The sequence below is a fragment of the Nuphar pumila genome, chromosome 3, assembly GCF_984573655.1.
Source record: "Nuphar pumila chromosome 3, dmNupPumi1.hap1.1, whole genome shotgun sequence".
NCBI classification, from domain to species: domain Eukaryota; kingdom Viridiplantae; phylum Streptophyta; class Magnoliopsida; order Nymphaeales; family Nymphaeaceae; genus Nuphar; species Nuphar pumila.
The window spans coordinates 16281057-16308887 of NC_143251.1; the positions used below are offsets into that span (position 1 = coordinate 16281057).

The 27831-nt window shown below is 37.5% G+C and overlaps 1 protein-coding gene across 1 annotated transcript in view; it reads right to left on the reverse strand.

Annotated features, from left to right (window-relative positions):
* LOC149842123 (dynamin-related protein 3A-like) overlaps positions 1-27831 on the reverse strand; it is a 67915-nt gene that overhangs the window by 12064 nt on the left and 28020 nt on the right. Inside the window, exons 7-12 of the mRNA XM_089998924.1 lie at positions 26033-26146; positions 25671-25719; positions 10643-10752; positions 10324-10416; positions 10095-10187; positions 9849-9986 (exon numbers count right to left, since the gene is read on the reverse strand). Of these exons, the coding sequence (XP_089855050.1) occupies positions 9849-9986; positions 10095-10187; positions 10324-10416; positions 10643-10752; positions 25671-25719; positions 26033-26146 (597 nt within the window). The remainder of the gene's footprint in view (positions 1-9848; positions 9987-10094; positions 10188-10323; positions 10417-10642; positions 10753-25670; positions 25720-26032; positions 26147-27831) is intronic.

The window sequence follows — 27831 nt, forward strand, 5'->3', positions numbered from 1 at the left end:
TTACATGTTTTAACAAGTTTATTATGGAGTTTTTCCTCAAATATGGATCTAGAATTGGATCCAAATACCAAAAAATAAAAAAATAAATTAACTATAAAAAACAAATTAACACTCACGAAATTTAGTATAAAAATCAAATCTCGAACATTGTTGAAATTCATCTTCTTTGAAAAACCCCACTACCATCTTATCACACACAAACACTCCCATGAAATAGCATATGCTTATATAAAATGGCCATGAAGAAAAGAGGAAAAAAAAAACTTTTTGTGGTCATTTGCAACGAAAATCACAAGGAAATTGATAACAAAGATGAGAGGGAGCATTAAGAATACAACGAATGAAGAGATAGAGCAGCAAAACAAATAAAGGCAAAGATACGTGGTGATTTTGAAAGAGAGGAAAAAACTTTTGAGATAAAAACCAGAACATAATCATCGGATAATGGAGAAACAGGTTCTATTTAACATTGAAGAAAATGAAGGAAAAATGGTTCTACAAAACGCTAATTTTACTCTTCCAATTAATTAATCCCCATATTCAAGACGAAAGGCACGAGATTCCCAACAAGATATAGATAAAATCGATCAGAACAAATCCGGTCTAAAACAGACTAGCAACAATCGGTGACGATCGAGTCTTTTTTTCGACGTAGGGTCGACGACGATCTTGTTCCTGCATTTCGATCATAGTAGGGTTGACAAAAAGAGAAAGAAGAGGCATCATCCTTGTCAAATTCGTCAACCGGTGGCTCTTCGTCCCTCCTGGTGCCTCCCTCAACCCATCTCCGCCACCCGGCCGCAGCAGCAGCACCCATCTCCGTAGCAACACCACCCATCTCCAACACCTCCCTCAACCCATCTTCGCTGCACAGGAGAGAGAGAGAGAGACACACACATCGACGGGTGCATTTTTTTAATGGTACCCCCCGTCTTGTTCTTTTCGTAACAATGGGGGGTGGAACCAAAAAAATGCTATTTTTTGGATTCGGCGGACGGCGCTCCGCGCTTCTGTTGTGTCTCATGTTTGTTACAAAAGCCGTGATATTTAGGCTTTTCATCCCACACGACGCGCAGGACGTGGCATCAAACATGTCGTAAACAAACCCAGACCATGAGAAGTGCTTTAATAATTGAACCTTTATGGATCAATTTTTGTTCTTTCATTCTAGGTAACCTCCTTGAAGCATCAACTAATGGACGTGGAGTGATATTAGACAACCTCTTTCTCTCTCTCTTTGTGTGTCTATATATATATATATATATAGTGTTACATAAACAAGTGGTTTTAAGACAACATATGCCCTTAAAAGTGACCTTTCCTTAATTTTTGTGTTGGTTTTTTTTGTCATTTCCTTGACCATTCTGTTCTTCTTGGAAACCCCACAAACCCTTCCCCTATGTCACATAGGTGCAGGTACGGGTGCGACACGGGTGCGGAGCAATTTCAAAAAATTTGGACACAGGGACACGGCTATATATATATATATATATATAACAATAATAAGACTCAATCAAAGTTGTGCCCATTAGGGGACATGACTATATATATATATATATAAAGATCATTTTTTTAGTTTTTATACGTCTTTTGCCCTAAAAAATGGACAAAATAGACTCGGTCAAAGTTGACCGAGTCCAGAATATGGATGGACTCAGCCCCGATGCGTTGATCGAGTCCTACACTTGGTTGACCATGTCCGAAGCCGCACCCGTGTCGGGGCGTGTCGATGCGGGTGCGTCGACCTTATAGCCGAGCCCGTGTGACTTAGCCCTTCCCTCATTTCTCTACTATTCACCTACCGGTTGCCTGTCGATCCCCTATCCATCGGAAATCACTGAAATCTGCCATAACCTCAACATTCATGGCCAGAATTACTCTCTCTAACCCATAAGGCCAGCACTGTGGCAGAGAGCATGTGCTTTCAAGATGCAAAAACGAAGATGAAAAGCCACCTGAGAGACAATTTCATGGACTTCATTGACCCAGTCTGCCATAACACACTCACCAAATAGAAGCTCATCTTTTGTTGCTACTTGTGAATCAAATAGAAGACAGCTTTTAAGGTATAGTTCTTCATTGATATTGAAGAAGAAACACAATATAAATGATCTATTCTATTCTTTAGATGCACACTAAAATCTCATCCACAAATTAATGGAATCCCAGCAAGCACGTAAGTTGTCATTTTATGAAGAGTGGGATTTCCACCATCATTTTCAATCCAACATTCCATTCTTCTCTTTAAGACCCAGAAAAGATGAAAGAGATAAGTACAGTGTGTCAGATATTGACAGCACCAGATGGCATGATTTCCAGCAAGTTCCGGTGGGCAACTAATGGGTAAACCGAGCAGAGGTTAGAGTTCCTGTAGAGCATTTTTAAGTAAGGATAGAATGGTCATTTTGTGTTAAATTAACTAACAGAGCATTGACAAAGAAAACAATGTAAAAATTAGAAAAAGGCTACTTTGAAGGGTATATTCTGTCCTAAAATCATTTGTGCATTGTAACACTTCCCCATATATATATATATATATATATATATATATATATATATATATATATATATATATATATATATATATATATATATATATATATATATATATATATAAAACTGAACCACCATAACTCATGGTGGTATATAATTGATTCACATATACACATATATATATATAACTGAACCACCATAATTTACGGTGGTATACAATTGATTCATATAAATATGATAAAAGCAAAAACAAATCTTTGGATTATGTTTAGCATGTCCTATTTGCAATTATCATATGTTGAAGCTGGTTTGACATAAGGTTTTGAGCTATTTTTAAACAACATCGTTATCATCATGAATTGTGAGCCTTCAATTTTTCACCATCTCATAAATTGAATCTTACGGTATATTAACTATGAAAAAACTTGCTGATATAGTAATCCATGAGGCTCTGCTCATATGGTTGGAGGGGATTGTGAAAATCCCATATGCTGGGAAGTCATGACTGTAATGAAATGGTGATCTTCCACGAATGCACTTGGATCACTCAAAAGGAAGTGTCTAAAAGACACTTTAAGCAAAGCCCACAAAAGGGTAAAAATGGAAAAACACATAAATAACACACTTTTATTTATGTAAGAAAATGCTTAAAAAGCATTACAAGAAGTGGTTTTACAAGAGGGGGCTGAACCCCTATTTATACAAGAGCAATGGGGAGCTCTCCCTTCTAGTCGTTGGACTAGTTCCAACGACTAGATTGCTTGGTCAAGTTCCTGCTGAAACTTGACCAAAGCTCATTATCTAGTTCAAAGTAAACTAGATAATGTAAATAACATAACAAAATAAAAAAATAAAAATAAAAATAGAAAAATATATATACAATATAATAATAATAATAATAATAATAATATATCATATTGTTATTATTATATTATGTATATGTTGCATTTTAACACTCCTCAAACTTACGGTACAATGAGCGAAAGTTTGTCTAAAAGGAAGTGGAATCTGGGAGTTGCAAGAGGTTTGGTGAAGAAATCTGCTAATTGGTATTCTGATGTAACATATGGCAGATCAATGGTGCCATGCAAGTACTCCTCTCTGACATAGTGGCAATTCATCTCTATGTGTTTGGTGCGTTCATGAAAAGTCTTGTTGCTTGTGATGTAGATTGCACTTTTATTGTCACAACACATGTGTGAGGCTTGTGTTGCTTCAGCTCCCATATCAGCTAGCAGTCATCTGAGTCAAACAACTTCCATTGCGGTGGTTGTCATGGCTCTATATTAAACTTCAGTAGAGGAAAGAGAAACTTGATGTTGCTTCTTGCACCTCCACGATATGAGAAATTCACCTAAAAACATACAGAAACCATTGGTTGAGTGCCTATTATTAGGATCACCTCCCCAGTCAGCATCAGTATAAGCAATTAAATCTAAAAATGATGATGCAGACAAGAAGAGTTATCGTGAGAGGGAACTCTTTAAATATCTTATAATACGTAAAACTGCTCCCATGTGAACAGAGGTGGGAGCATACTGAAATTGGCTAGTTGTGTATACAGCATGTGCGATGTTTGGTCGAGTGATGGAAAGGTAGGAAAGTGCTCCAATAAGTTGTCTAAATGGAGTAGGATCCTCAAGTCGTTCTTCATCATCAATTTTCATTTTAACATTAACTACTTCTGGAGTATCTACTTTCTTATCATCTGTAATGTCAGACCTCCAAACAATATCAAAGGCAAATTTAGATTGAGATATCAAATACCCTCTAGGGAAATAAGCAACTTTTATTCCTAGGAAATATCGTATTAGTCCTAGGTCAGACATCTCAAAATGAGTTTTAAGAAGAGTTTTGATATTGACAACTCCTTGTTTGTCACCTCCAGTGATGATCATATCATTCACATAAAGAAGAAGAATGATGATACCTGCATCAGATTGCTTAATAAACAAGGCAGTGTTAGTCAAACAAGAACGAAAACCAATATCAGTCATAACATGACTAAATCTGTCATACCAGGCTTTTGGTGTCTGTTTGAGACCTTAAAGAGCTTTCCTAAGACAAAGAATTTTACCCTTAGGAAGACTGATACCCGGCGGAGCTTCCATGTACACTTCTTCAACAAGACTCCCATTTATAAAAACATTTTTGGCGTCCATTTGAAATATAGGCCATTTTTTATAGAAGCTAAAGCAATTAAAGTTCGAACAAAGGTTTCTTCGTAGTCAATGCCATACTCTTGAGCATAGCCTTTGGCCACGAGTCGTGCCTTATACCTTTCGAGGGTCCCATCACTTTTGATTTTGATTTTATAGACCTATCTCCAGCCTATAGGTTTCTTTCCAAGAGGCAAGTCTTGGATAAACCAAGTGTTGGCCTTCTCTAATGCATCTAACTCTATTTTCATAGCTTCAATCCATTCTTCATGATTTTTGGATTCAAAGTATAAGGAAGGTTCAACATAGGATTGAATTAATGTAAGGGCTGCCCTATACGAGGGTGAAAAAAGATTCATAAGAGACAAATTTTCCAGGAGGTCTAGAGATTCTAGAAGTCCTGCAAGGAGGAGCTTCAAAAAATCTTTCTAACGCACATGAAGGACGTTGCTCTCTAATTCTTTGTCTTGAATACTGTAAGCTAACAACCCTATTGGTTTGGTCTTTACTATTATTTTCATAGATAGTAGGACTTTGATCATTGTCAGAGTTACATTCAACATCCTCTTCACTGGATTTTGAAGTTAAATCAATTAAAAAGGAATATTCAGTAATATCCTTGGATTTTTCACTTTCAAAAAAAAAATCTTTTTCAAGAAAGGTCACATTTCTTGACACATATAATTTACCATTTTGAAGATCATAGCATCTGTACCCTTTTTTATTTTCAACATATCCTAAAAAATCACATGGGATTGCACGAGGAGAGAATTTATTGTTCTTGTTTGTAAATACAAAACATTTGCAACCAAACACTCTTAGTCTGGAGTAATCTGGAGCTACAGCATAAAGTTTTTCAATCGGGGATATGTTTTCTAAAGAAGAAGATGGCATTCTATTTATGATATAAGTGGCAGTTAGAGATGCTTCAACCCAAAACCCCTTAGGCACTTGACTTGTGATTAGCAAAGTCTAAGTGGTCTCCATAATGTGACGATGTTTGCGTTCTACCAGACCATTTTGTTGAAGGGTATTTGGGCAAGATCGTTGATGAATAATGTCGTATGAATTAAGATAGTTTTAAAATTCTCCAAACATAAATTCTCCCTCTGAATCTGTGCGAAAAATGGAGATATTGTTTTGAAATTTGTTTGTAACCATTTTATGAAATATTTGAAAGTGGGAAAAAACTTTGGATTTATGTTTAAGAAAATAAATCCAAGTATGTCTAGAAAAATCATCAACAAAGATGACATAATATGCAAAACCGCCTTTAGAAATAACTGGTGCGGGTCCCCAAACATCCGAATATATTAACTCAAGGGGTTTTATAGAGACAAATGTTCTACTAGAAAACAGTAATCTTTTCATCTTACCAAGAATGCAGTTTTTACAAGCAAAATTTCCAGATTTACAAAATTTTCTCAAACTTGAAAAGAATTGGATTTTAGACATATGAGGATGGCCAAGTCTTTTGTGTCATAAGTCTGTTTTCAATTTCTGAACATTTAAACAAAAAACATTCTTTGGTAGTTCCAAAAAGTTCATGTAATATAACACTCCTTCTCTATGGACTTCCCCAATCAGCTTCCCTGACTGGGGATCCTGTATCCAGCAACAATCAGAAGAGAAGGATATATTACATCCATAATAAGAAACTTAAGAAACAGATAAGATATTTAAATTTAGTTTTGGGATATATCTAACTTCTGGAATACAAAAGGTTTTGTTTATTTCAAAACATCCAATTCCTTTGATTTCGAGAGATGTAAAGACTTTTGAAATATTTGAGTTATTTTTAAGACATTCGGATAAACATTTATAATTTGGGGTCATATGAAATGAGGCACCAAAATCTAAAAGCCAAGGAAAGTTACCTGGATCGGATACAGATGCGACTGTTGCCCCAGTTGAGGCTTTAGCGAAAGAGGATACCCCTTGGAGAAGAGGCTGAAGGATCTTCATAAGTTGAGCCATAGAAACGGGTGCATCTTGATCTTTTGGCTCGGCTTCAACTGATGCAACCTTTTTTTCATCTCTTTTCTTTAACTTTGGACATTGAGGCCTATACTGCCCCGGTTCATGACAGCGGTGACAAATAACTTTCCTTTTGTCAAACTCGCCATTTTGCCTCCCAAAATGAGGTGGCATGTAAGTGTGAGTATGATTCCCAGGCCTAAATACAACTAGGACAGTATCATCATCAGCTTTAGAGGAACTTTTTCGAAGACGATTTTCCTCCATTGTTAATTCTTCAATAGTTTCTACAATAGAAGGAACTTTCCCCCGGTAAAGGAGGGTCACTTTGGTGGACTCGAATTCCGACCTTAACCCAGTTATAAACTGGTAAAAATGTTCAGCATCGAGTTGCTTTTGGCGAAGCTCGATGTCTTCGGCACAGTGCCATTTTGGTTTCAAAAGAGATAGTTCTTCCCAGAGTTCGGACAACCCATTGTAATATTCGCGAATTGATTTATCTCCTTGGGTCTTCATTCGAACCTTCTCTTGAAGATTGCACACATGTGCAATATCTTTAAGGGAATACATATTTTTCAAATATTCTCATGCCTTATCGGCATGTTCAAACATGGCAAGATTGGAACATTTTTTAATGTCAACACTATTGATAAGCCATGACATTATTTTCGAATGTCCCATTCTCCACTCTTTCCACTTTTTTCATAGGAGGCTAGAGCCGTAATTTTCAACTCTTCTAATAATGGGACCTCTTTATCTCCCTCTTTCTTAGTAAGGGATAGTTTAGGTTCCGAATCGGAACCATCCACAATCCCCCAATAGCCTTTACCCCATATATGGTGCTTCATGATTGAAGCTCATGTTACATAATTTGTGTCGCTTAATTTCATAGGGATGATGGTGACTTTATCATTGTCATCCATCGTTTACAAGAAGAGAAAAAGGAAAAGATAGAAGAAAAGAAATGAAAAAAAAAATGAGAAGGGAAAGAGATACAATACAAAAGATGTTGAAGCCCTTCAAATGATGCGTTTTGCAGCCAATAATGAAGTGATAAAACACTTCTCTCCAAGTGACGAAACACTTTGCAAGAATAAGGTAATAACACGCCTTTTGCACAAGGGGCACGAAAACCGAGGCAGCCTTTCTCCAAGATCTAATAATCTCGTTCTGATACCATGTAATGAAATGGTGATCTTCCACGAATGCACTTGGATCACTCAAAAGGAAGTGTCTAACAGACACTTTAAGCAAAGCCCACAAAAGGGTAAAAATGGAAAAACACACATAAATAACAAACTTTTATTTATGTAAGAAAATGCTTAAAAAGCATTACAAGAAGTGGTTTTACAAGAGAGGGTTGAACCCCTATTTATACAAGAGCAATGGGGAGATCTCATAAGGAGCTCTCCCTTCTAGTCCAACGGCTAGAAATCTAGCCGTTACACTAGTTCCAACGACTAGATTGCTTGGTCAAGTTTCAACTGGAACTTGACCAAAGCCCATTATCTAGTTCTAAGTGAACTAGATAATGTAAATAACATAAAAAATAAAATTAAATAAAAATAAAAATAGAAAAATATATATACAATATAATAATAATAATATATCATATTATTATTATATTATGTATATGTTACATTTTAATAATGACTTTCGATACCCACGGGTATGGTTGTATAAATGGCAGGTCTCCGCCCGATCCCAGCTTGCCTATCCAGGAAATGAAAAAAAAGGAAAAAAATACTTGTTGATCTATGTCACAGGGATTCGGCCAACCAGATGTCGCACCCGCGTCGACGCGACGCAACGCGGGTACGCGTGCAATCAAGGGAGGCTCGCCTAAAGAAGAAGAAGAAGACAACGAGGAAAGAGAGAGGCGAGAGGGAACTCACCTGAAAAGGGGCCGGAGGGCGCATCGCCGGCACAGGAAGGACCGGCGTCAGGTGGGCAGAAAGCCAAGGCTCGCCGGACCTGGGGCTTGTCGGACGTGGGGCTTGTCGGCGTCAGGTGGTCGAAAAACGAACGGGAGAGAGGGAGCCTACGGCGGGGGGAGAAGGCAAGCGAGGAGAGAGAGTGAGCAGCGTAGGGGAGGGTTTCTCGAATGAGAAACCCTACCCTGCGTCCTTTAAATAAGCATGGGTATGTTTTATCGGGTTTGGATCCGGGTCGGATCCAAATCCAACCCGGGTCTGCTTTTTTTTTTTGCCGCACCCCTACCCATGTTTTTTTAAATTGCCGCACCCGCACCCATGTGACATAGCTGTTGATATAGTAAATAAACTATGTTAAACACATCTGTACATATAGATCAAACATTTGTTGGCTACATACATGGTGTGTATCATCGTCTATGTCACACAGATATATTCATTTTGGCCCCCGTATCGTCCCTGCACTAAAAATTGAAGTATCCTTGTATCTGCAGCAATATCTATTTGACATAGACCATCATATGATATCAGGGTCCAGAACCACCATTTAGTCTCTCTCTCTCTCTCAAGGTGGTAGCTGCTAACCACTATTCTAGCTAACTGCCGTGCTAACCAGGCTTTTGAAGGTTTTCCCCCATTATTACTAGATGTGTACAGCACGGTCGATTTACTAGGAAATGACATTTGGATCATGTTTTTTCGATGAAAAACATGATTTTTTAAGCCTATAATAATTAAGAAAATCTTATATCATCAATTTTTTAAAACTTATAAAAACTACCTGTGTATTGGAGTCGGATGATCCAAGAGCCTATTCCTACAAAACCAAGCATGTAGAACACATCTGTACGGTCAGGTTTAAGAAAAAATGGAAAAACTCTTCGAAAGCCCAGTTAGCACAGTGGTTAGCTAGAAAAGTGGTTAGCAGCTACCACTTCTGATACACACACACACACACACACACACACATATATATATATATATATATATATATATATTCAGTGAATATAAAAAAGTAGCATGCTACAGGTAATTGTGTTAACTTTTGCATTATTGACCAAAGATGAACTTTCCCATCCAATCCAAAAAGCCTATCAGCTCTTGAAATAGAAGATTCTCTTAGTTCAATGAGTAGTTAATAATAAGTATTTCAAAATTTGCAGTGAATGATAGAAGTTAAGGCACAAAAGCAGCAAAGATCAAAATTTTTTCATTGAACTTCTTCCAAGCACAGTGCATGACAACTGTAAAAATCTCACATAATTAAGATACTGGGTTAAGATACCTCCATTTCGATAATATGTCCTATCATTGTCTCAGCAGGCTTCAGGCCTTCACGTAAAAACTTTCCAATCACTTCCTCCATGCGCCGTGTCAAAACAGGAAATCTTTTCAGTTCAACAGCATGACAACGATGACTCATCTGCAAAAAGAGGCAAGGCACATACAAATAAAACCTTCTGTAAACAGACACGAGTATTTCAGTGTTACCTTCCCAATGTATGGAAATAAATAACAGACATTACAGAACCTTGATTAGCTCATCATAAATAAATCTTGCACATTGTAGGCTTGGGTCCAAAAGACGTGAAATCTGCCGTTTAACCAAAACTTCGAAAGGAACCTGAATTTTTCAACAGCACATAATATTAAAAATTAGGTGAACTTGGATGGTTGACTTTAAGATTAAATGATCCAAGGTTTTCAACATAAGCAAATAAAATAAGCAAACAGCTTTACAACAAGGTCATAACATTTACCTCCGGTACGAATAAAGCATTTTTTGGGCCTGTTGCATTTTGAATGGCAGTTCGGATATCTTCATCACTCAGATCTTCACAAGGATCAACTTCCTGCAAGAGGATTCAACAGAGTTTCTCACTCTGGATTGATTATTATAGAGCCTCAGATAACAATAGAGCCTCAAAAGTGGTGATTAGCAAGACTATCAACAAGAAGAAGGAACATGGATGAAATCTTGGAAAACATGTTATCTGACCTCTATAAATGTAAACAAACTCAAAAGCAATACAATATTTGAATTTACGTAAAAGCACCACAAGAAGAGAGAATATAAACCTCCAAACTCTTAACAAAGATCGACTGGAAAATGTAATTGATCCTTGCCCCTCCTGATAGCTCAGCAGTTGACATCTCTTCATTTTTTCCCTCAACCAATGATGAAAAAGCTGAAAACACATTTGTGGAGTGGAAACAACAATGAAAAAATTAGCAGCTAAATAGAAAAAAGTAATCAACATTTTAAATATCTGGTTATGAGATAATCAACCAGACAAAGGTAAGGAAGCGATGTGGCTTTTTGCTATTTAGAAATTGTTAACTGGCATCAGTAGGTCAACTGTGACTCTGATGCTAACATCCCAAATAATTTGATGGTCCATTAGTTTCTTATAATATTATGTTCATGTATCTTAAGGGTATATGAAGATCTTAGCCATCCCTTTGAGAGGAATAACTCTGTACATATTAGAGGTGTTGATGCAATCCCAAATCCAGTAGATCCAGTTCCTACAGTTCAGAAATTGCAAACGGATCCCCTGCAGGACGATCTGGATCCAATATCCGAGCTCAAGAGCATGCAAGTTATGCCACCTCAGCTTGTGGGACCCACCCTTGTGTAATGAAATAAGCGAAAATAAACACAATGTCCTATAATAGACATTCACAAGCAAAATGCGAAGAACAAGTCCACAATGGACAAACACAAGGCCAACAATGGCTTGCTAAAAGGAAAAAACTTATAAAGCAAGAAATGAGCTTATAAAAGCCACACATTACAAAGGGGTTTACCCCTTTATTTATAAGCAAAAGAGTGAGAGAGAGAGAGTTGGAAAAGAGTGTGAGAGAGTGGGCATTGGGAGGCCCAACAAGGAGTCGTTGGGCCCCCAACGGTCACATTTGTGACCGTTGGGAGTCCAACGACTCTTAGTTGGGACCCCCAATGCATTATGCAGTTAATGCATTTACAAAAAAAAAAGAAAAATAAAAATAGGAAAAAAATAAAAGGAAAAGAGTAAAAAAAACCTATTGGGTAGAATTACAGAAATACCCTTTATCGAGTATGATGGGATATATATATATATGTGTGTGTGTGTGTGTGTGAATACATGTATTTTAATACCCTCCCTCAAGCTTTACGGGGACATGACCGAAAGGTTGTTGAGAAGAAACATAAAATGAGGAGCAGCAAGAGCTTTGGTGAAGAAATCTGCCAACTGGTACTCAGATGAAACGTACGGCAATGCTATGGTCCCTCTTAGATATTCATCACGAACATAGTGGCAGTCCATCTCAATGTGTTTAGTAAGCTCATGGAAGGTGTGGTTGCTTGCGCTATAAATAGTGTTTTTATTGTTACAACACATCTTCGAAGGTGTAGAGATGATTATGCCCATATCACTGAGGAGACTTCTAAGTCACACAATCTCCATGGTTGTAGTGGCCATTGAACGATATTCAGTTTCCGTTGAGGACAATGATACTTTGTGTTGCTTCTTGCATCTCCAGAAAATCATAGTCACTTAAGAATACACAGAAACCAGTAATTGAGACTCTATCATTGGGATTTTCTCCCTAATCAACATCAGTATAAGCAATTAAATCAAGTGACGAAGAAGAGGAAAGAAAAACTCCCTTAGTTATAGTATTTTTAATGTATCTGATGATTCTTAAAACTGCACTCATGTGCACGGTTGTAGGTGCATGTTGAAACTAACTGACTGAGTGAATTGCATGAACTATGTCTGACCGAGTGATGGATAAGTATGTCAGAGACCCAACAAGTTGGCGGTAAGGAGTGGGATCTTCAAAAAGAGTTTCATCTTCCAACCTCAACTTTGCATTGATAACTTCAGGGGTTTCGGTCTTCTTGTCATCTGAGATGCCAGACTTTAAACAAATGTCAGCTACAAGTTTCATCTGAGAGAGAATGTACCCCCGTGGAGAGTACGCTACTTCAATACCTAAAATATATCTTAAGAAACCAAAATCAAACATGTCAAATTTTTCTTTCAGAACTTTCTCAATATAATTAATTCTCTGCTCATCACTTTCAGTGATGATCATATCATCAACATAAAGCAAGAGAATAACAACTGAAGACCCTGCACTTTTTACAAACAAAGTAGTGTCAGTATAGCAAGAGCGAAAATCCAAACTTGTCATTACGTTACTAAATTTATCATGTCAAGCCTTTGGAGTTTGTTTTAATCCATATAAGGCTTTGTTAAGTTTAAGAATTTTATCATTACCAATACACATTCTTGGCGGAGGGTCCATGTATACTACTTTATTTAGTTCTCCATTTAAAAATGCATTTTTAACATCTAATTGATAGATAGATCATTTTTTAACAGAAGCAACAGCAATAAGAGACCTAACACCGGTCATCCTAGCTACGGGAGCGAAAGTTTCCTCATAGTCAATATTGTATTCTTGAGTGTATCCTTTTGCTACTAGTCGATCTTTGTAGCGTTCTAATGACCCATCGCTCTTAGTTTTGACTTTATAGACCCATTTACATCCAATTGATTTCTTTCCAGTGGGCAATGAGGTTATTTCCCAAGTTTTTGCCTTTTCAAGAGCACTAAGTTCCAAGTTCATGGCTTCGACCCATTGAGAAATATTTTTGGCTTCATTATAGTGAGATGGTTCATGGAATGAGTGTAACGCAATTAGGCATGACCTATATTTTGGTGTTAGAGACTCATAGGAGACAAACCTATTAGAAGGATTTGAGACTCAACCGGATCTTCTCAAGGAGGTTTCTTCTATTTTGGACCCTTGGGAGTATTTTTCTAAAGTATTTATGGGAACTTGTTGACCACACCGAACATAGGTTTGAATTGGTCTACTATCAATGACATCATTTTCGTTTTCAACATTGTCGAGAGGAATGTCCTCTTGGTCATTCAACAAATTATCATTAGGAATCACCTCTTCTTGAAGAGTCACTTCTTCTTGAGGAAGAAGATCAAACAAGAAAGCATATTCGCTTTCATCAATATCTTTAGTTTTCTCAAACCCATTTTCATTTTCTAAAAAAGTTACATCTTTAGAAACATACAAATTATTGCTTTTGGGATCGAAACATCTAAATCCTTTTTTATTTTCTCCATATCCTAAGAATACGCACTCAATAGCTTTTGGAGATAATTTATCTCTTTTATGTGAAAGAACAAAGCATTTGCACACAAAAATTCTTAATCTATTGAAATCGGGAGTTCTTTCAAATAGTTTTTCATATGGAGATGTATTTTCTAAGGATGAAGATATCATTATATTTATCAAGTTGATGTCAGCTTTCATATAGCTTTTTGAAATTTCTTTATAAATAAGAAGTGTCCTAGTGGTTTCCACAAAGTGTCTATATTTTCTTTCGGCTAAACCATTTTGTTGAGGAGTTCTAAGACAAGATTTTTTATGGCAAACTCCATTTGTTTCTAAATAATTTTGAAACTCATTTGACAGGTACTCTCCACCCGAATCGGATCTAAGAATAGAGATATTACTTAAAAATTGATTTTTGACAATCATATGAAATTTCTTAAAAAAGGCAAAGACAACGGATTTTAAGTTAAGAAAATAAATCCATACATATCTAGTAAAGTCATCAATGAAGGTAACATAATAGGAGTATCCACTTTTCGATATGACCGGAGAAAGGCCCCAAACATCCGAATGAATTAACTCAAATGGTCTTTTAGTCAAAAACGTTCTATTCAGAAAATGAATAGATTTCACCTTTCCAAAAATACAATTCTTGTAAACAAAATGTTTTTCATTACAAAATTTCTTTCCAAAAGGAAAAGAATACATTTTTGAGAAGCTTGGATGTCCAAGTCTTTGATGCCAAGTTTCAATATTTTTATCTTGGACATAATTACAAAAATAGTAGGTTGAAAGTTTCAAGTTGCTCACGTAATAGAAATCTCCCCTCCTATGGCCTTGCCCAATCTGCTTCCTAGACAGGAGATCCTGTATAGAGCAACCCTTAGTTGAGAAGGAGATTTCACATCCATGATCACATATTTGAGAAACGGAAAGAAGGTTCAAATTTAATTAAGGTATCACCCTCACATTTGGCACAAGGAAATTTTTGGAAAAAACTTAAAGTTGTAAAAGTTTTGATTTATAAAGGCGTGCCATCGGCAGTTGAAACATAAGAGGTTTTTGAATTAGGACATAAGTCGGATAACCCATTCTCATGAGGTGTCATATGAAAGGACGCTTATTAGATAGTTTTGTATTTACAGTTTGGATCCGGATCCAAACTACTTGTATGTAGCATAATGGTATACTTGTAAATAACCCCAGCTTATCAGGGTTATTGTGAAGGCTATGTATTAGGGCTTTTGCCTATTTATTAATGAAATAGGTCACGATTTCTGTTGTTGAGAAATCGTGACTCATTGCAGCCTCTATCTCTTCCCTCTCTTAATTTCTTGATCGCAGGCTCACATGGTATCAGAGCACGTCTGATCCAAGGGCTGGAATTCTTCTACACAGGTACGTCCATACAAGATCTTCCCTCCTCTACTGGAATACGAGCCCCAGGTACTTCTGCCATCTTCAGATCTTCTTCCTTCAATCTGTTCGTTCTTCTTCTCTACTGGACTACGAGACCCAGCCCCAGGTACTTCTTCGACATTCAATTTGTTCGTACTTCTTCTCTACTGGAATACGAGACCCAGCCCCAGGTACTTCTTTCTTCAATCTGTTCGTACTTCTTCCTTCAATCTATTCCTCCATCTTCACATCTCTTTACATCCAGTTTGATTGTTGAAACTGTTTTGGGTTTGCGCCAAATCCATTTTCACGATATTTTTGTTCATCGAATCAGTATTTGGATTTGCTTCTTTGGATTTGTACCAAATCAGCCGAATTCTTTGCTTTCACGATATCTTTTGGGGTTTTATCAGTTGCTCCAGATCCGTACATCAGATTTGTCTCTCCCCTTTCCATTCAATTTCACATATTTGAGTTTTATCGGCTGCTGACACATCTGTACATCAGCGATATTCCTTTTATTTCTGCTTTATTATTGATGTGTGCAATTTTTATATATTTTTTTTTCAAAAAAAAAAAAGAAAGAAAAAGTCTTAGCTTCCTTTATCAAATCAGATTAGACCTGATAATCCGGGTATCAGTTCTGATAATCAGATTCACGTTGAATTCTCAGCTCTAAAAAAAAAAGGTTGTTGCATTTATATACTGATTGCACACGCCAATAATATTCTTTTTCTTGTTCTAAGTCATGGATTCTTCTTCTTCTCAAACTTTTCTCTCATCCAACTTTCTTGGCCAACTCATTTCTGAAAAACTTACCAATTCCAATTTCTTGATCTGGAAGAGACAAATTCTTCCATTCATTAAAAGTCAAGGTCTTTCTGGACATTTAAATGGATCAATTTCAGCCCCTCCAGAATTTATCATACAAGAAACTAAGGATGGAAACGAGGCTGATTCTATACAACGAATACCAAATCCCCAATATGAAAATTGGATGAAGCGTGATCAAGCTGCAGTTGCTTTCCTTATTTCCACTATCTCTCAAGAAGTATTGGTGGGAATTCCAGATGAGTGCTCAGCAAAAGAATTATGGGACCGGCTAGTGAAGACATATTCTCATATTTCAGAGGCTAGAATTTTCTTTCTTCAGCGTGAATTTCAACTCCTCACTAAGGGTTCCATGTCTGTCATGGAATACTTGAACAAGGTCAGGAACATAAGCGATCAACTGGCTGTTGTCGGATATGAAGTGACAGACAAAGATACAGTCAGGCAAGCCTTGAATGGATTAGTATCGGAATTCCATGTTCTTTCGACCTCATTGTTATGTCTACCCAGCTTACCATCGTTTGAAGACTTGCAAGCGAAACTCCTTCAATATGAGATGACCTTAAAGGGGATGTCACATGACACTGGTGGTCAGGTTCTTGCTACTAGTGTTTCCTTTGGCCAGGGACGCGGTGATAGTCATTTTGGTGCAGGCAGAGGACGAGGACGAGGTACTCCAGGGGGGCGTGGGTTACTACCCACCCCGAATGCCTCTCCTTATAATCTGAAAAACGTGCCCACCTGTTATCTCTGTAACAAGCGAGGTCACGTCAAAGCCAACTGTTGGCACAATCCACAGAACAAAGGAAAGTTCCAAAAGGGTGAGAGCTCGTCAGGACGAAAGGAGAACCCTTCAAAGTTTGGTGGCGATGTGAAAGAGCTTCTTTTGGCTGCATTGTCTGAACTTGATCTGAAACGCGATGATAAAGGAGTCTGGTACATTGATTCAGGGGCAGCTACTCATGTCACAGGTAATGCGGGTAAATTCTCTACTTTAACTCCTTATTTTGGAAAAAGTAACATCGTCACTGGAGACGGGTCACACCACCCCATCACCCACATTGGAAATGTTTCTATCCCCTTGCCTAAATCCCCACTTCATCTTTCCAATGTTCTTCATGCCCCAAATATTACAAAAAATATTGTTTCTGTTTCTAAGCTTGTTGATCATACCAATTCTTCTGTTGAATTTACTTTGTCTTTTGTTTATGTCAAGGATCTACAAACGAAGAAGACGTTCGCTAGAGGGGAACGCCGGGGAAATATGTATGTCTTCCAAGAGGACCCTTCTACTTGTGTTCGACCTACCTTGAAGTCATCTCCTCAGTCCATGTCGTCAAAGCATATTCATGTGTTCAATTTGCAATCTTCAAATAAATGTAATAAGCCTGATTTTTGGCATTTGCGTCTTGGTCATTGTGGTCGAGTCTTCGTTGAGCGACTCGTATCTGATGGTCTTATTCCTGAGTCTGGCCTGATTCCTAGACCAGATAATAAAATGTGTTCAAGTTGTCAAATGTGTAAGAGTCATGTTCTTCCTTTTCATTCAATAAATGAGAGAGCTTCAAGGCCTTTTGAAATCGTCTGTTCCGATGTATGGGAACAGGCTCCTAATCCTTCTAATTCTGGCAGCAAATATTATGTTACTTTTATTGATAATTTCTCTCGCTTCACTTGGATATATTTCATGAAGAATAAATCGGAAGTTTTCTCTATTTTTCGTTGTTTTCATACATTTGTCGAAACTCAGTTTTCTTTTAATATTCTACATTTCCAATGTGATGGTGGGGGGAATACTCATCCAGGGATTTTATCAATTATCTCCAAGATAATGGGATAAATCGTAGAGTATCTTGCCCGCATACACCCCAACAGAATGGAATTGCACAACGGAAACACCGTCACATTGTGGAAAGCGCTATGAGCATGATGCACGGAAGTCATACTCCCATAGGACTCTGGACAGAGGCCTTTCACTCTGTTGTTTACATTATTAATCGTCTGCCCATGAAGCTTTTAGAAGATAAATCACCTTTTTTTGTCCTATTTGGGAAGCATCCTGATTATGATGAACTAAAAATTTTTGGCTGCACGTGTTATGTTCATATTGACTTTTCTCTGCGAAACAAGTTTCAGGTTAAGGCATCCAAGTGTAGATTTGTCGGATATGCAGATCACCACAAAAGGTACAAGTGTTATGATCATGACAATAGACGAATTAAGATATCTAGGAATGTAGTTTTTGATGAGAATGATTTTGGAGATGGAGAATATGCTTCTGCCCAAACCAATATGAATACTCTATTTTATGATCCATGGCTCAGTGCAGAGCTCTTTCCTGCAACCAATGATGAGTGTTCTTCCTCCTGTGCTCAAAGAACATCCTGTCAAGATGGATACAATGGCATACAGGAACTTGAAATAGAACATCCTCTAGAGATTAACAAGTTTGCTGGGCAAGTTTATAGGAGAAGAGAAAGGGACTCACTCTTGACTTCGGACGATATTGAACAAGAAGATCCTATGTTTGATCCATCCAACGACATTACTTCTTCAATTTCTAATACAGTAGCTATTCCGATCAGACGATCTGAAAGAGCTCGGCATCCTATTGAAAGGTGGGTCAGTTATGAGAATTTCACCATGGATTTTCAGTTATTTTTGTCACAGATTGAGAAAGAGACTAAGCCTAGACATTTTCATCAAGCCATTAATTCCAAAAAATAGATTCAAGCCATGAATGAAGAGATGGAAGCTTTGTACCAGTGTCAAACATGGACTGTTGTTCCTCGACCTCCAGATAGAAATGTTGTTGGCTCACGATGGGTCTACAAGATCAAATACAAACCGAATGGAAGTGTTGAACGATACAAAGTTCGTCTCGTAGCCAAGGGATTCACTCAAGAGTTTGGACAAGACTATGATGAAACATTTAGTCCAATTGTGAAAATGGGTACAATTCGCATTGTTCTTTCATTAGCTGTCGATTATGGTTGGAGAATAAGTCAGCTAGATGTGAAGAATGCCCTTCTTCATGGAGATTTGAAGGAAGAAGTATACATGGAACAACCGTCAGGCTATACAGAAGTAGATTCAAAGGAATATGTATGCAAATTAAATCGAGCTCTCTATGGACTGAAACAAGCATCTCGATCTTGGTTTGAGAGTTTCTCTCTAGAAATTCAAAGACATGGTTTCTATCGATCGCAATTGGATCACTCCCTCTTTATTCTTCGAGGTAAGGAGTTTACTACCTTCTTGTTAATATATGTTGATGATATAATTATTACAGGAAGTAGTGAAAATCATGTTCAAAAAACTAAAGACCTTCTGAGTCAAAGGTTCAAAATGAAGGACCTTGGAAACCTTCGGTACTTTCTTGGAGTAGAAGTGGATAGTCAAGGAAATAAACTTACTTTGACCCAACATAAATACACCCTGGATCTGTTAGAAAATGGTGGAATGAAAGATTGCAAGCCTCTTGCTACTCCTAGTGTGCTTAACCAGAAACTAAGTGTGCAAGACGGAGACTTATATCATGATCCCACCAAATATCGGAGTCTAATGGGAATGCTTCAATATCTTACTTTTACCAGACCCGATATTACATATTCAGTCAATCAAGTTTCTCAATTCATGCATGAGCCAAGGACGGGACACATGGATGCAGTAAAGAGGATACTGAGGCTGTTGGAGATGGACTTTTGTACACCAAAAGCAGATCCATGAATACTGCTCATGACATAATTGCTTATTCAGATGCAGACTGGGCAGGAGATCTTGATGATCGAAAGTCAGTTTCAAGGTATGGCGTTTTCATTGGTGCCAATCTTGTTTCCTGGTGTAGTAGAAAACAGAAGGCAGAAGCAGAATACAGGGCGATGGTTGCTGCTACGGCAGAAGTAACATGGACTAGACATTTGTTAACAGAGCTCAAAGAGCCGATTGCTAGTTGCTCTCTCTTTTGTGATAACCAAAGTGCTATTCAAATATCTCTTAATCTCATTCATCACAGCAAGACCAAGCACATTGAGATTGATCAGCATTTTATCAGACAGAAGATTGAAGAAAAAGAGATTGAGCCCCATTATATTAGAACAGAAGACCAAGTGGTTGATTTGTTCACTAAAGGACTCACAAAGTGTCGTTTTTGGTTTCTAAAGAGCAAGTTGTCCATGATCCAAAATCATGCACAACTTGAGGGAGACTATTAGACAGTTTTGTATTTACAGTTTGGATCTGGATCCGGATCCAAACTACTTATATGTAGCATAATGGTATACTTGTAAATAACCCCAGCTTATCAGGGTTATTGTGAAGGCTATGTATTAGGGCTTTTGCCTATTTATTAATGAAATAGGTCACGATTTCTGTTGTTGAGAAATCGTGACTCATTGCAGCCTCTATCTCTTCCCTCTCTTAATTTCTCGTTCGCAGGCTCTGGAGAAAACTCACAGCTCCGGAGTCAAGGATCCAAGAGGACATACCTGAAGGAGAGGAGGAGGCAATGGCGGCACCCGATGTAGATGGAATAGATGAAGATTTGAGTAGCATTTGGAGTGCCTCGAATAGTTGAGCAAGAGAAAAGGAATCCCTTCCTTTTATTGAATCTCCATTCCTTGGTGTGCTTTCTTCAACGGAAGCAACTCTTGGCTTTGGAGCTTCATTTATCTTTGGACAATTGGGCCTTATATGACCCGGTTCTTGACAATGATGACATATGACTTTTTTATAGTTGTCATTATAGTTATTTTGTCTTTCAAAATGAGGAGGCTTATAAGTCCTAACATAATTTTCGGGTTTGGAAATGGCTAAGACTTCATCTCCCCCTTTTACCATGCCAAGGCGGGTTTCTTCTTGGCATATTTCGGCAACGGCATCTTCTAGAGGAAGAGGCTTAGATCTATGGAAGAGAAAAGATCTAACTTGCTCATACTCCACTCTAAGCCCATGCAAAAATTGAAAAAAGTGTTCTTTTTCCATTTGTTGCCTTCTAAGTTCAACATCCTCACTATCTACCCATTTGGGTACTAGGAGGGATAGTTCATCTCATAAGGGACTAAGAGAGCTAAAGTAATCACGGACACTCATGTCCCCTTGTTTAATGGTGCGAATCTTTTCTTGGAGGAAAAATTGCCTAGCGAGGTCTTTTTTAGTGTACATACCTTTCATGAAGAACCATGTCTCGTTAGCTTTGCGAAATTTGGCAATATTTGCACAAATTTTTATCTCCACGTTATTCATAAACCATGCAAGTATTTTTGCATGCTTACTCTCCCAATCTTCAATCAACAATTGGTGTTCTTCAATGGCTTTAATTTGTGCTTCTCTTTCTAAAGCTTTCTCTTGAGGTTCCGGAATGGTGCCCATCACATAACCCCAAAGCTTTTTTCCCTTGAGGTTGTTCTCCATAGCGGACGCCCACACCAAGTAGTTGGAACCATTTAGCTTGAAGGTGAGGTCAATCTTGTGGTGAAATAGAGATAGGAGAAGCTAGAAAAGATATGCTAACTTACAAGGAAACTCAAGTAAAAATGGAATTTGACAACAAGAGCACAACCATGCTCTGATACCATGTAATGAAATAAGCGGAAATAAACACAATGTCCTATAATGGACATTCACAAGAAAAATGCGAAGAACAAGTCCACAATGGACAAACACAAGGCCAACAATGGCTTGCTAAAAGAAAAAATCTTATAAAGCAAGAAATGGGCTTATAAAAGCCACACATTACAAAGGGGTTTACCCCTTTATTTATAAGCAAAAGAGTGAGAGAGAGAGAGTGGGCATTGGGAGGCCCAACAAGGAGTCGTTGGGTCACATTTGTGACCATTGGGGGTCCAACGACGCTTAGTTGGGACCCCCAATGCATTATGCATTTAATGCATTTATAAAAAAAAAGAAAAATAAAAATAGGAAAAAGGAAAAGACTAAAAAAGCCCCTATTGGGCAAAATTACAAAAATACCCTTTATCGGGTATGATGGGATATCAATTAGTATATATATATATATATATATATATATATATATATATATATATATATATATATATATATATATATATATATATATATATATATATATATATACATGTATTTTAACACCTTGGATGTGCCCCCCCCCCGCCAAGGGGAGCATTGATTACAAGTGGGCCACATGGGGCATCCCTCTAGAGACTCTAAAAAAGGAAGTGTGGGTCCCACCCTTTGGCGCCACCCAAGAGCCATCAACGCTCTCCAAGAAACTCGTGCAGCCCCTTGGAGTCCCTCCTTAAAGGAGTTGTGGACCCCCAAGTAGGTCCTAGTGAGTTGGGCCCTCCTTATGGTGACTTGGGAGGGGTTTTTTAAGTAGGGAATTAGGAGTTAATATTGCATTGTTAGATGTGTTTTTTATTTAATTTCTCTTGTAATTTATGGAGATCCCCTTGGCTTATAAAAGGAGCCTCATTTTTTAGCATGATATGAAATATTGAACCTAGTTTCTCTCACTCTCACTCTCTCTCAAGAACTCGCCCCTCTTGGTGGACGTTTCACACTCTCTCTCACCTACCCAAATGATATATGATCTATTACAAATACTTATGCTCTATCTTCTTTATAAGGACCTGAAATACCGTGCTTATGTATCATTGAGAAGTACATTAACATAAATACGGCACAATACAAAAATGTGTAAACTATAAAAACGGGTCAAAGTGGATTGACCCACGCTAGCACTTTTGCATAATAACTCTACCAAAGGCAATCCCATTATAAGGATAGCCTTGGGTACGCCAGTTACAATTTTGACTGCCCAATAACCAATTTGATCCCAAGGTAAAGAATAACCAGTTACATCAAAGGATGTGGTCAATACAGCCAGAACTACACCTGTAACCCATGTCAATTCGCATGGTTTCTTAAAATTGCCTGAGAGATAAACATGAAATATGTGCATGATCTTGACTCGTGTCTCTCTCTCTCTCCCCCCGTGAGTCCCTACCCCTTGACTCGTTCACCCTATCTCATGGCCCATTCGGTTCTTGTAAGGAGGTTTCAATCTTCCTAAGATTTGGAATTGCCAAGGACTACATAGAACCACTTCTACGTAGTGTTTATGTGGACTGCACCATCATTCGCGAAGGACTCCAACTGATCAAATTGTGTATATGATTCCAGGACCTCTCGAATGGACCAAACTCATCCCCAACCTTAGGACACCTTTCCCAACCAGAGTAAGTCGTTAGAACCCATTTCCCAAAACCCCCTCTAAGGCTAAACCTCTCCTAAATCCAATTCTGGAAACAACATTTTATTGTTGTGATTTTCAGAAAATCACCTAACTTAAAAACAATGTATCTCTGAATTTGTACCTAGTCCAGACCTGCAAAATTAACCCTAAACACCTCTACGTCTCCTTAACCTACCCTCAAAAAATCAGATCCTAATTTTTTCTCATTAAGGAGAATTAAATCTGACACTGGAACTTGTTTTGCCGAAAACTCAAACCAGAAACTACTAGTTCACTATTGAGTCCTGACTTAGCCGAATTTTAACTTCCAACCCAGGTTGACCCAAAGCTCCCATTTTCAGAGATTTTTCTGATTTTTATTCTAAGGGAAATAATGCACTCTCTCAGGGTCTATCAGAATCATATCCAAAACAAACCCAGAACTTTGCAGAATTTTATCTCTGCAACCCCAAATCCCCTGAACCTAAGATTTTAACCCATGCTTCCCTGACGTGCCCTAAGCCATCTCCTATATTTACAGCATTTATTGAGTTGTATTTTGGGAGAACTTGATTTTTCTTTGAACCCTGCCTAAACCCTATCTGAACCTGTAATCAAGACTTGACCAAACCTAACCCAAGCCTACCTAAGCCCTAAGAAATTAAAATATTTTAATGTTGTAACCATTTTTACATTCCATACTCCCAAGCATCTATACCTAATTGATGCAATTCCACAAAAAATGCTGACTATGAGACCCAAGGTGACCATTTTGTGCATCTAGGTGAGTTGGCTATGCAGCAAGGCCCTTTTCACCTTCAACAACCAATACATGCCAGGTGGGGCAAAAAATTAAGCATGTTTTGTTCAACCCGGCATTGACTAGTGTGCCCAGCTATGTCACATAGGTGCGGGTGCAGATGCGGGTGCGCATGCAGTGATCTGGCACTTTAAAAAAACTTGGGTGCGGGGGTGCGGGGAGGGTGTATATATATATATATATATATATAATTTTTAACAGTTTTAAGTTAACACTACGTGTATGTGTGTGCATTTATGTATTTATATATATATAATATTAGATAAAAATGGACTTTATTAGGGTTAACTGAAACTACTTTTGGATAGAAATGGACCTCCATGTGGTTAACTTCACCTAACAGGCTAACACAAAGGAAGTTGGGTCCAAGTGTCGCACCCGCCTGGGTGCGGGTGTGGTGCCCTGTTAGAACAGTCTGTGTTACATAGGTGCCCAGTTATGAGCCTCACATATCACAAACCTTATTTGCAGGTTTCATCACTAAATGATTAAAGAACAATACCAGGTGGCACTCCTACCATGTGTAAGCCTAAGAAGCATTATAACATGGGTCTTTCTACCAGCCCCCCATACCTATGTCATACCCATACTGGCAATTGGGCACTTCGGGCACAGGTCAACTGAATTTCAGACTTCACCTGACATATTTTATCCATTTTATGATCCAACCAACATGTAGTCACTCTCGGGATCAAAAGCTTTCAATGTTAACCATATACTTTTGATTAACTGTTAGTTAATTTTATATCCTTAACATAATTGCATACTTTTAGTTAGTATCAACAGTGCAATAACCTCATATATAGAGTATCTTTTGGAAAATGTAGTACAGTAAAATTTTCTATTTTTCCATATATTATGTATATATATATATGAAAAATATAGGCCACACTTGTGGTTCCGAACCTCCTAGTTAAAACTCATAAGACCAAGTTGTTTTGACCAAATATGACCACATCAATGTGTTCAGCATGGTCAAAATAGTATAAATTGACCCATTAATCGTATTTTTTCGGCACGAAAATACGATCTTTTGAGGGGTTAAAATTTGGCACATTTGTAGGCCATTGATTTTTCAACCCCCAGAAAAACCAATCTACAGGCTGGAAAAACATGATCCAAGGGCCCGTTTCCATTAAATCAAACATGTAAATCACATCTGGACTCCTGGAGGGTCAAACATGCAAATACATAAATAATTTTGACTTTTTTCGTGTGGGTTTGGAACCTATATATATATAATGGTAATAAAGGTAAAAGTTATTCATCCTATATATACATAATGGTAATAAAGGTAAAAGTTATTCATCCTAGAAATCAATCCACTTCTCATGACAAGTGCACCCACACCCTATGATTCCGCTTTCTTGTATCTTATTTCAACTTTGCCATCAACTTAAAGCTTCAAGAATAAGACATTTAACACACACACACACACACACACACACACAAATTAAGGATAAGATATTAGACACAAACAAAAACACAACATTACTTTTCTGAAATCAAAATCCTCAAACCAGTTTAAATATTACCATTAAGAATCATGTCATGCTGCATAAAATATACAAATGCATCTTGAATGTGTGTGTGCTTGTGCGCACATGAAATTTATATAGATGTTAATAAAGGATGTGGGTGTCAAATATATAATATATGATGAAAAAAATAAAGGAAAAGATTGAACCAACATCATAGCCTATGACTAATTTTACCTTCACAGTACTTCGTAAGAATGTTCAACAAAAGAGCTCCTTGACCAGCCTATTCATATGAAATAAATATATCAGTGTTAAGTGGCAAATCCTCTATTAATACTACAAGCTTATAGGCCACACATGAAATAATTGCCACAGACAACATTGACAACAGGTAAAACAAGCAAAGCCCATGTTACGTTCTTCATTCTGAATTCCTAAAGGTGCATATTTCTCATATTAGTGTAAATAAAGCACATTAGATGTAAAAAAACTGTCATAAAGCAAAGCCCATGTTACATTCTTCATTCCGAATTCCTAAAGGTGTCTATTTCTAGTGTAAATAAAGCACATTAGATGTAAAAAACTGTTATACATACTTTACTCTCTGTTATTTCCCCATAGGTGCTTAGTTCTTTCACAACAGCAACCATTTGGGCATTCAGCCTAGCCTTCAATCCTGGAAGAACAGTTCTAATATGTTGCACCAGTATCTGAAAATTCACATACAAATAAGTGATTATTTTACAGTAGAATTTAAACCTATATTTTGATTCATGGCTCCAAAGCCTATAATCATATCTTAGAGAAAGAAAGTACAAAGCAGGCACCTTGAAAATAGAAAATATCGAGTGCAACTGAAATAACAAAAAAGTCATATCATGAACAGCAGATACACCAAAATAAGACCAGAGTATTTTCAGCAGCCAGGTCAGTGAATATAGAATATCTAACAATGTCATGGCTAAAATAATTCCTAACAAAAGACAATCAAACAACAATGGCAATTTAGATTTGGGCTTACCCACATATGGGCCATGGCAGGCAGACTGCTCTCTAAATATTATCAAGATACTCTGGGATTTCCTTTCCATATACATGCATCAGTTAAAAATAGGAATTGTTTCTGGGAAAGACAGAGAGAAAGAGGATACAATTGAAGAGGAGGAAATGGTATGAGTGAAGACAAAAAGAAGAGAGATTTGGAGCAATAATCAAGCCATTGACCGTTCAAAGAAATATATACATAGAGAGAGAGAGAGAGACATACATACATACATACATATTACATGAACTCAAATAGAAGACACAAATGCCCAAGTAAACACCAAAACATATTGCCACTACAACCCTTGGCCAAATAGAAGGGTTGCTGTAACTATGCCAAATAAAAACTACTATTTCAACATCCCCCCCCCTCGAGTTGAAGAAAAAGTACCTAACGTTTGTAACTTGTACAAAATCTCAAGTACTGTAGATTTTCAAACATCTTTAGTGAAGATATCAGTCTTGAAATATTTATGAACCTTTTTGCAATATTCTCTCAGATGTAACGATAATCAATGTCAATGTGTTTTTTTACAAGGCACTAGATTAGAAGTGATGCAGATTGCTAGTTCTTTACCTCCAAACAAGCTCATGGGAAATTTGATTGTCAACACAAGCTTTTCAAGGATGTTCTTTAACTATAGGCATTCACATGCCACTAGTGCCATGAGCTTTTCTCAACATTGGCACATGATGCAACTATTGTTTGTTTCTTACTCTTCCAAGCTATGTGGTTGTATCCAAGGGAAGTACATCATCCCAAACTAGGCATATGATCTTTAAGAGAACTGACCAATCAACATCCATGTAAATCTTTAGATCCAGATAATTCAGTGCATTGAATGTGGAGTATGAAAACGATGTTCGCAAATTGGTACTCGAAGCCTCTCAAATATCTGGACCGCTCACCAGTTTCAGTTTTTCATAACCAAACAACATAAGAAATGGGAGAGACAGAAAGCACTGAATAGAACCAAAACTCAAGGCTCATCATTTTTCTTGCTGCAGTGGATAATCTTCGCACAACATAACAGTTTTATAAGACTACATACGGGGAAAACAGCCATACATCATGTAATATATGCATTCAAAATACTTAATATAAAATAACAAAATTCAAGTTAAATGAAATATGACAAATGACAAGTTCTTAAAAGAAACATCCAAGTAAAATACAAAATCAACAACCAATCAAAAACATAAAAAGATACAGATGGAGCTAGTAACACAACATTGACAATCTCTAACATAAGTATCTTGGTGTTCATGAAGTACCGTAGTGAATGGGATGCGTGTTCGGCTTCATGATGTGCCAACATGGTAAAAAAAGTGTCCACGTGAGCTGTACAAA